This window comes from Sturnus vulgaris, chromosome 5 (assembly GCF_052056855.1).
Source record: "Sturnus vulgaris isolate bStuVul1 chromosome 5, bStuVul1.hap1, whole genome shotgun sequence".
Classification (NCBI taxonomy): domain Eukaryota; kingdom Metazoa; phylum Chordata; class Aves; order Passeriformes; family Sturnidae; genus Sturnus; species Sturnus vulgaris.
In genome coordinates this window covers 70,469,906-70,479,872 of record NC_142247.1, presented here as the reverse complement: position 1 = coordinate 70,479,872, position 9,967 = coordinate 70,469,906, and the positions used below count along the sequence as shown (strand labels likewise).

General features: G+C 53.0%; 1 protein-coding gene across 2 annotated transcripts in view; it reads left to right on the top strand.

The window, feature by feature from the left end:
- Positions 1 to 8,526: 8,526 nt before the first annotated feature.
- Positions 8,527 to 9,967, top strand: part of GATA3 (GATA binding protein 3) — a 20,615-nt gene continuing 19,174 nt past the window's right edge. For both annotated transcript variants that reach the window (XM_088165955.1, XM_088165954.1), the window contains exons 1-2: positions 8,527 to 8,683; positions 9,328 to 9,946. In XM_088165955.1, the coding sequence (XP_088022081.1) occupies positions 9,706 to 9,946 (241 nt within the window). In that variant the 5' untranslated portion in view covers positions 8,527 to 8,683; positions 9,328 to 9,705. The remainder of the gene's footprint in view (positions 8,684 to 9,327; positions 9,947 to 9,967) is intronic.

The following is a 9,967-nucleotide window of genomic DNA, read 5'->3' as shown; positions in this document are numbered from 1 at the left end:
ATGGGTGTGTAAAGAAATGGCCCATCATATTCCTCTCACTCCTGCTCTGCCCTTTCCCAACCCGGAAGAGCTCTGATCTTCAGCCCAGCCCGGAGGAGGAGGAGGAGGGCAAGGGTGGGCGTTCGGAGGATGCGGCTCCCCCAGGTTTTCCCCCTCGGTGAGAGCTTGCGACATGCCAGCAGCGGCTCCGCTCGTCCCGCACTCCTGCTCTGAGCGCTCCAGCGGAACCGGACAAAATCAAAAGCATCTGCCCAGGTCAGTGAACACCGATTTGTCTGTCCGTGTGTCCCCCCATACCACCCTCCTCCTTTTTTAATTTCTTTTATTTTTTTTCTTTTTATTTTCTTTTTTTTTTTTTTTAATTTTTTTTTTTTTAATTCATTCTCCTTTCACTCCTTCTCCACGTGGAGGGCACTAGGATGGGGAGCTCGGCTCAAAGGATTTGAAACTCAGCCCCGACCTCTCTTTATTGCTTAGGGTGGATGGAGGGGAGAGCCGAGTTTTCTCGGTGACCTTGAGGAAAGCCCCCCTGGTCTGTAAGGGAGAGATTTTTGGGAAGCTGGGGAATAGAAGATGTTTTACCCGTGGGTGTTGGGGGCAAAGGAGTGAGGCTGTGTTGGCCGGGGCTGGGAGATGGGACACGGCACTGACAGAGCTGGGATGAGAAATATTAATCTCAGGACGGGAATGGATTTATAGCTGAGAAATGCGGGGCCTTTCTGTGCCTGGCTTCGTACCTATGTGCATATAAATATATATTTGTGTATATTTATATTGTGTATCTGGACCCATATACTCTGTGTATCACTCTATGTGCAGCGATATTCATGCGGGCAGGCGTGTGCTGATGGCTGCGGTTCTGTGCTCTTCCCACGAATAGCTCAGATTTGATTTGATTCTGTTAGGTTGATATGTGCTGTATAATATAAAATATACCCTGTATATGTAGTACTCTATCTCTTCAGGTTAAAAATATCTGTATATAATACATAACAAGAACACTGTGCTTCTACTAACCAACAGAATATACTTCGGGCGATTTTCCGCAGACATTTCTCCTTTTCATACCTTAGAAACGCAAAGCAGAGTTACCCTAGAGGTGTGTGGTTAAGGCAGGCTGGGATGAGGAGGGAGATGGCTCCGCTCGGAGGCCAGACCCGCACCTTCCCCGCGGCTCCTGGTCCCGCGGAGGGGATCCGCGGGCCGGGCCGGGCCGGGGTGGGGTGGGGTGGGGTCTGGCAGGACTGGGGCCCTAAGGGCGAGAGGAGAGTTTCCCCTCTCTCCCGGCATCCCTGCGTTAAGTCTCTCTCCTCCTTCCCCGCCTTGTAGGAGAATTTTTCACCCTCCAAACCGTGCGGAGGGTATTTCGGGAGGGAGCAATGAGAATAGCTTGTGCTGTCAAAAAAATCCACATTTTCTGTCATCGAGCGTTTTGAAAACAGAAAGGGGAGAAAATCTATCTATCTATCTATCTATCTATCTATCTATCTATCTATCTATCTATCTATCTATCTATCTATCTATCTATCTATCTATTCCAGCTCCTCTTACCTTCACGTGTCCGTACAGACGCAGCGGGCTCCGGGTGACGGATTTTAATGAAACCGGATAATTAATAACCACCGGCCCTGCTTGTTTTCTCCATTATTTATGGGCCGCAGGTGCGGAGCGGGGGAGCCGGGACCTGTCGGTGCCGCGGGCAGGGGCTGCTGCTCCGACGAGGCGGACACGGGTCCCACCTCCCCGGGATGAGTCCCCGGACAGACAGGGGGGATAGAGAGGGTCCCGGCAACCTGGGGGCCCCGGGGAAGGAGAAACAGGCTCTGGGAAAGGAAGGAGGGGAAAGGGAAGGTCTACTCCCACCCCGCCGCGGCATTTTGCTCCCGGCTGGGGCGAAGCGCTTCCTTCTCCCGGGGATGCGAATTTTCTTTTACAGAGCCGAGGGGAGCGTTTTAATTTCAAGGGGGAAAATAAGGCGAGAAGGTTTTTCCCGGCAGGGGCAGGTAGGGAGTGGGATGCGGAGGAGGGGGAGCACCAGGCTGGGGGCTGCTCTGCCCCCCGGATGCGGAGGGCATCGCCTTGTGCTTGGGCGGGGGCGGGACAGCATCTCGGGGTGCCTGTATGTGCTCCTCGGGGGAGCACATACAGGAGAATTCGGGGTGCGGCAGCCTTCTCTTTAGAGCGAAAAGAAATCGTGCGCATTCTGACACCCTCGGTACCATTTGAATTTTGGAGCCTCTGACGGTAAATGCGAGCCCCACATTTACGGAGTGGGTTGTCACCGTGCTGGGCGGCCGTGTCGTGCCGGGTTACAGCCGCTGGGGTCTGCAGGCACGGGGGTTTGTTTTGGGGGGGTGCTAGAACGGCTCTAAATTGACAGCAGCCGGGCGCTTGCCGGAGTAAATCGCTCCGGTTTTAACCCGGGGAGGTCGGGATATGCCCCTGCGTCTCACCAAGGAGCTGGTGTTAGTTCTGCCACCTCCTCTTACTCCAGTCGGTGGGCCATTTGTGTTTTTTTTTTCTTTATCTAAGTCCCGGGGTAATTTCTGCTTGTGGGACGGAAAAAAAAAAAAAAGGGAAGGAAAAAGAAAAAGACAAAAAGAATCCTTAAACGCGTCAGCAGCTTCTCCTTCTCCGTGGGGTGCGAGGAAAACAGCTCTTGCCGGGTTTAAAGCTCGCAAGATGCTTTAATTCGCCTTCAAATCTATCTCTCAAAACGGTCCTGGGAGATAAAGCAAAATCGAGAAACCCGAAACAAACCGGCTCCCCCCATTCCCTCCTTTATTTTTTAAAAAAATTTTTCCTCTGTTGAGCACTTTTTAAACCTCGCCGTAATTTTGGAATGGATGTTCAGGTGATATTCTGGCTTTTTCTTCTCTTATTTTTTAATTTGTGGGGTCGAAGCCTTTCGGGAGCGCTGCCCTGCGGCGATAGCGGTGCCCGGTGCTGGGCACCCGGGGACCCGCTCCAGGGTCGGGACCCGCTCCCGCAGCCGGGAGAGGAGACAAAAAGGGGAGAATGGGGTAAAATGAGGAGGTGGAATAAAAGGGAGATGGAGAACCCCTTGACAAAGTGCACTTTTGCTGTCTGAGAAAGGAAAAGGTGAGGGAGAAGGGAGAAAAGGGACTCACCGGGTTGAGCTGAGCCGGGGCTGTCTGCGGAGGTAGGGAAGGGAGCTGGGACCCGCTTGGATCCTGCCCGGAGCAGGACGGGGCACCGGCAGAAGGGGTGACACGAGTCCCCCTCCCCTTCTCCCTCTGCCCGGCTCCTCTCTGCGCAGTTTGGGGAATGTGTCGGGGGGAGAGGTCGCCCCTGGGACTTGCGGAGCCGGTTTTTGATCTTTCTCAGACCTTTTTTTTTTTTTTTTTTTTTTTTTTTTTAACTCCTGCAGTGTCCCGGGGCAGTCGCCCTTCTCTCAGCTTCAAAGAAGGGGGGGGGAGGAGGAGGGAAAGAAAAGTCCCAGTTTCTCTCCTCCCAATTTTAATTCTTCGAATTTCTTTTCTACGGCACAGCAGGGTTTTCCCCTCTCTCTTCCCACCCCTCCATCAAATAACATCATTTGCGCTGAAAAAAAAAAAAAGTGTGTGCGTCTGTGTGGGTGGTGGTGCACGAAGGGAGAAAAAATTGGACCCGGCGTAATCAGCCGATGATTTGTTCTCTCTTTGAATTTGCATGGCTCGGCACTTCTTTGTGCCGTGTTTATGTTTCCTCTCGATCTTCACGAAGGGGAGATAACTGAATTATTAGAAAAGAACGGAAATGTGTACGCACGTATTTAAAAAAAAAAAAAAGAACAAAAAAAAAAAGAGCGAGAGAGATTAAAAAAAAGAAAAGAAAAACCACCCATGTGGCTGGTTTCGAAGCGGAAGGGAAGCGAAGGCTCATGTGGGATGGGAAAGGGGAGAGGTAGAAATGCCAGTCTCTCTCTTTGACGATTATTATTATTATTATTATTATTGTTGTTGTTATTTTAATTTCCCAGCTCCTAGCTGGAGGGATGTTGATTACCGTTTAAATGATAAAGGGGCAGGGGGGGCGGGTGGCCTTGAGGAAGTGGATCATAATTTCTGCCTAATTCACTAAGGGAGAAAAAAAAAAAGGAAACAAAATATTGCCTCTTCTCTGCGCCTTTGTTTAACCCGAGATTATCTCAGCAGCCTGACCAGGGCCCAGTGCCCTCCCGGCGGGGCCATCCCGGGGACTGGCAGGCTCCGTGCCCCGGGAGGGGCTGCCCCAGCCGGGGAGGTGGCAAAGGGCTCACAACCCTGGGTCTCTCTCCCTCGGCAAGAGAGCACGTTGCTGTACACAGGCAAAAAAAAAAAAAAAAAATTAATAATAATCTTCGGAGCTCTGCCCTGGGCCGTGTCCTCTCCATAACCCCCCGATTCCTCGCTCCCGGCTGTTTGTACAGCTTTACCTGTACTATTCTGGTACCCTAGGAAAAAAAAAAAAAAAAGCCCAGCCCGACAAACGTAACTTAATCCCCTTTCAGTCAATTGTCGTTTAAAAGGGGGCTAAAGGAGAGGGGGGAGAAGGGGGAGGCTGCCTGTCCCCGCCCCGAGGTGCCAGTGGCGGCGGTGGGCACCAACGAGGACGGAGGAGCGGCTGGCCCTGGGTCCCGGCTCCAGAATAGCCTTGCCTGTACCTGCTTTAACAGGCAGACCCGAGGGAGATTAAAAAAAGAAAAGGGGCGGCAGCTTTAATGCCTTTTGACTGGTCATTTTTAGGGGAGCGGTAGGCTGGGGGGCTGCCCCATCCCACCAAGTTTGGGATTAGGTTGTTGTTGATTCTATCTGGTTTTTTTTTTTTTTTTTTTTCTTAATTTCCCTCTTTTCGGGTCTCTAAGTGACAATAAAGTCCAAAGCGTTTTCTCGTGACCTTCTAGAGGCAGAGTTATCCCCATTCTCCCCATCCTTTCTCTAGCTAGGAGGGATGCTGGAGCCCCGCTCCCCGCAGCCCCCTCCTTGCCCCCACCCCCCGGCAGAATTAACCCCCGAGCCCCCGACCCTTATCTGGCGGCTGGTGGTGAGCTTGGGGCTAATTGCTCCAACAATGGGCTCCTATTAAAGCCGAGCTGTCACTGGAAACCCTGCTGGGGGCTGCCGGGGGGTGGGGGGCGAGGTGATGGATCTGTAGCCACAGCCTGGGAAAAGGACGGTCAAGGCCAGCGCTCCTCTCAGAACCCCCGGGGATCACAGGATAATCCGGGATGGGAAAAACGATGGGTTTGCTCTTTTTCTTTTTTTTTTTTTTTTTTTTTTTTTTGTGTGTGTGTTTTTTGGGGTGTTTTTGCCCTCCCCACCACGCCTTCCTCCCGGCTGGGATGAGGATAGGGAGATCGAGTGTATCGAGGACGGGTTGGAAATAAAGGTACAGCCTAAACAAACTAGATTTGAAAGCGGGTGTCCTCCTCCCGCAGCCGGGGCTGCGGCTGCGAGGGACAGGCAAGGAACAGGGTCAAGCCTTGCCACCCCTGTCGGGGCAGGACGGAGGCCTCAGGGCTGATGCCATTTATTTTCCGTGGGACTTGGTGTAGCTATTGATTTATTTTATTTTACTTATTTATATTTTTTTGCGTTATTCATTTCATTTGGCATTAATAATTCCCTGCCCTCCAAACAGCTGAAGGAAAGTGGTTTCTTCTCTACCTCCGGACAGGGCTGAATGCACGTTTTAAAATGGTTTGGCAATTTTGTGACCTTCGGATGGAAATTCCCCTCCTGTGATCCCACGGCTGTAGGTCTCAGGGCTGTAAGCGCCGGAGGGAGCGGGGGTGGGAATCTCAGCTCACCTGCCCAAAGATCTCAGCTCGCATTAAGGCCCCCCCAATGTTAAAAGACACAAAGTGACTTTTCCCAAGTGTCAGAAACCCCTCTGGCCCGCAGGGTGTGCTTGGGGCGTGAGGAAATTTGGGGAGCGGGAATAAAGCAGCAAATCCCGGGGAGACACTTCCCGCTCGCGTCCATAAAATGCTTGCAGTTGGGGAAGGGGATGGAGGGAAGAGAAAAGTTTGTGCTCCGGGACGTTGCTCCCCTCTTCACTGTCCTCCTCCCCTCCGAGGAATCCCCCACTCCCGGAGGAGGAGGGGGGGCCAGGAGACCACCCTGGTGCTGGGACACCCCGGCCCCCACACACCGGGGCAGCCGAGGGGCATCCCGGAAAGTGCATCAGGACAGACCGCGCCGTTTTCCCCTCCGTTTCATCCTTCTGCACCCCAATTCCTGGAGTATGGAAAGGAGGAGGGGACACCTCACAAAATAAAAAGCCTGCAGGCAAAGCGTCTCCTCTGAGGGGAGAGAGGAAACACGAGCTTTCCCGGAGCGGGTTAAAGCCCCCGGCTCGGGGAGGGCCATGAGCATCCCCCTCCTGTCTCCCCCTTCCCCCAGTGTTGTTCTCACTGCCCCCGGGCTCGATGCTCGGCCCGGGCGGCGTCGGCGAGGCTGGGCAGCTCCGGGGAGCACCGAGCCCTGTCCCCGGACAGTTCTGGGTGGGGGTGACCTGCCAGCCCCTTCCCGGCCCGTCCGCCCTCCTCACCCGGCACCTTTCCGCGGTTCTCCCCTGGCTGGGCCGCACCTATCCTAACGCGTCGCTGGGTCAAGGCTCTTATACCAGTCTTGGTCGGCTTCTTTTTTTTTAAAAAAAATATATATGTGCATGTCCACGCGTGAAAACTCTGTCCCCACGCCCAAAGGCGATGGGCTGCACCGAGGGCTGAAACCTGGGCTTAAAATGGGCACCCTCGAGGATCCGAAGCATCCATCCATCCATCCATCCATCCATCCATCCATCCATCCATCCATCCATCCATCCATCCATCCCTCCGACGGGAGGCTTGGCTCCTCCGGCTGTCGAGGAGCGGAGCCGGCGCAGGTTGAGCCCAGCCCGGCCCCGCTGACCGGAGGCGGCCCCAGCAGGGCACCGGCCCCGGAGCTGCGGAGCCTCGGGTTTTAACGAGACCCTCCGGTATAAAAATTCCGGAGAGTCGCTCCCTCCCGCACCGCTCTGGCCGGCGTGTGGACACAGCGTGCGGAGCACCAGTGAGTGACTCGTTCTAGTGCTTAAAAAAACTTCTTTCTTTCTTTCTTTCTTTCTTTCTTTCTTTCTTTCTTTCTTTCTTTCTTTCTTTCTTTCTTTCTTTCTTTCTTTCTTTCTTTCTTTCTTTCTTTCTTTCTTTCTTTCTTTCTTTCTTTCTTTCTTTCTTTCTTTCTTTCTTTCTTTCTTTCTTTCTTTCTTTCTTTCTTTCTTTCTTTCTTTCTTTCTTTCTTTCTTTCTTTCTTTCTTTCTTTCTTTCTTTCTTTCTTTCTTTCTTTCTTTCTTTCTTTCTTTCTTTCTTTCTTTCTCTCTTTCTCTCTTTCTCTCTCTCTTCTCTCTTTCTCTCTTTCTTTCTCTCTCTCTTTCTCTCTTTCTCTCTTTCTTTCTCTCTCTCTTTCTCTCTCTCTCTCTTTCTCTCTTTCTTTCTCTCTCTCTCTCTCTCTCTCTCTCTCTTTCTTTCTTTCTTTCTTTCTCTCTCTCTTTCTCTCTTTCCTTTTCCGCGCCTTTTGTCTCTCTCTCATCCCACCCTCTCTCCCTAGTTCTCCCCTTTCCCCCTGCGCTGTCCCTGTCCCCTCTATCCCCCCCGTCCCGCTCTGTCCCGGTCCCGTTCCCGCCGGGATGACCCCGGGGTGCCGCTAGGGGATGCCCTGGCTCAACGCAGCGCCCGGCGCGGCCGCCGGGCCGCGGGCTCTCAGCCAATCAGCGCCGTCGGGGGCTGGCGGGGCGCGGGCTCTCAGCCAATCAGCGCTGGCGGGGGCCGGCGTCCCAGTTCCTGCTGGTCGCCCATTGGCCGAGCCCGCGGGGGGCGGGGCGGTGGCGGCGCCCGGGGGTCCCGTCGGTCCCGGCCCGCCGCCCCCGCCCGGCCCTGCCCGCCCAGAGGGGCGAGAAGGGGGAAAAAAAAATTCCCTAAACCTCCCCAAACTTGGCCGTTGCTGCGCGTTTGTATCCTTAAAAATAACAATAATGAAATCCTTTCTGAGCCGCACTGCTGGAGGAGGGAGCTTTATTCCAGAGGGGAGCCCCCCCCGGTCCTGCACCTGCCGGCACATCCCTGTTCCCGGGGGGATCCGAGCCCGCTGGCATCCCCAGGGCTGTCCGCTGGAAAAGCCAACCCGTGCCCTGCACGCACCATCTCTCCGGGGCTGGCCACTCGCAGAGTTTCTGGGACAGGGGGAAAACTTCATTTCCCCCTTAAAAAAAAAAAAAAAAAAAAAAAAAAAAAAAAAAAAGTAGAAAAATTTCAAAAAACAAATAAAACAACAAAAGGGGGAGGGGGGGGGAGAATGAGCAGAAGTTTGTTGCCGGGGGGTTCCCGCGGGGGCGGCCGGAGCGCCCGGCCGGTCCCCTCCTCAGGCTCCGCCTCCCGGGCTTATGACACTGGAACCTCCTTAAGTTGCGTCTCGCCACAGCTGTCTGTAAGCACTGAGCCGGCTGGCGCCATCCTGCTCCTTTCAGAAAGAATGCCTTCCCTGTAAAAAAAAAAAAAAAAAAAAAGAAAAAAAAAAAAAGAGGAAAAAAAAAGAAAAAAAAAAGGGAGAGAGAGAGGGAGGAAAAAAAGTAGGGAAAAAAATAGGGCGAGCGAGCACAATCTGATCTGATCAAGCACTTTCAGCTTCATCCCTCCTGGGTCACATACTGCTTCTCCACCAAGGTTTGTGCGGAATTTCTTTAGCAACTTGTCGCTTTTTATTTTTTTCTTTTTCCTCCCTCTCCCCACCCTCCTTTTCTCCTCACTCCTTCCTTTCACCCCCACTCTTCTCCCATCTCTTTACCCCCTCCTCGATTTCCCCCCTAGCCCTCCTTTCTCTTTTCCCCCCGTTCCCCCCTTTCTCGGTTGCATAATAATTAATGAGCAATCAAAGTGACTCTGGGCTGTGCAGCAGCGAATGGCACAAGTTCTCACCGGCTTAAGCCACTGGAGCTTCTCAGGTGCAAATGGAGCAAATAAAAAAATAAACAAACAACCGCGACGACACAAAAAAAAAAAAAAAAAAAAAAGAAAAGAAAAGCAAAAAACCTTCTAAACCTAAGGAAAAGTAAGAGCTGGGCGGCAGGAACGCGGTGGGAGCTGCTGGGCTCCGCTCCGAGCCGGGAGAGAGCGAAAGAGAAAGAGGCGCTGGGAGAGGTGGGTCCAGGGCAGAGCAGGCGCTTCCCAGGGATGGCTGCCGAGGGATGGGATGGGTTTTCTCCTGCCTAAAAAGTCAGGTGCTAAAGTTCAGAACTTCTCAAGTACGTTTCTCTCCCTCCCTCTCTCTCTCTCTCTCTGCTCCTTCCCTTTCCTCTTTCTCGTTACAGGTGATCAAAGAAGAGAAACATCTGCAACAGAGCGGAAGAAACGAGGGGATCTCGCTTCGTAGAGAAATTTTTCCCCTGAGATTTTTTTTCTGTTTTCCCTTTTTTCTCCCTTTTTTATTTTAATATTTTGCTTTTTTTTTTTTCTTGCCTTTTTTTTTTTTTTTCTTTTTGGAATCGATCGTTTATCACCATAACCCCTACTCCCTTCCACTTTTAAACCAAACCTAACCAGAAACATCCCCAAACAAACTCGCCGAGCACTTTTTTTTCCCCCCGCCCTGCATAACTCCGGCAGCGTCTCCCGCTCCGATCTCAAGCCCTCCGCGCCTTGCTGAGGAGGAGGAGGAGGAAGAGCAGCGGCAGAGCAGAGCGAGGAAGATGGAGGTGTCCACGGACCAGCCGCGGTGGGTGAGCCACCACCACCCGGCCGTGCTCAATGGGCAGCACCCGGACTCGCATCACCCCTCGCTTGGCCATACCTACATGGACCCCACGCAGTATCCTCTCGCCGAGGAAGTGGATGTACTTTTTAATATCGACGGACAAGGCAACCCCGTCCCGCCGTATTACGGCAACTCCGTGAGAGCCACGGTGCAGAGATACCCCACGGCCCACCACGGTGAGTGCCCACGACAGCCCC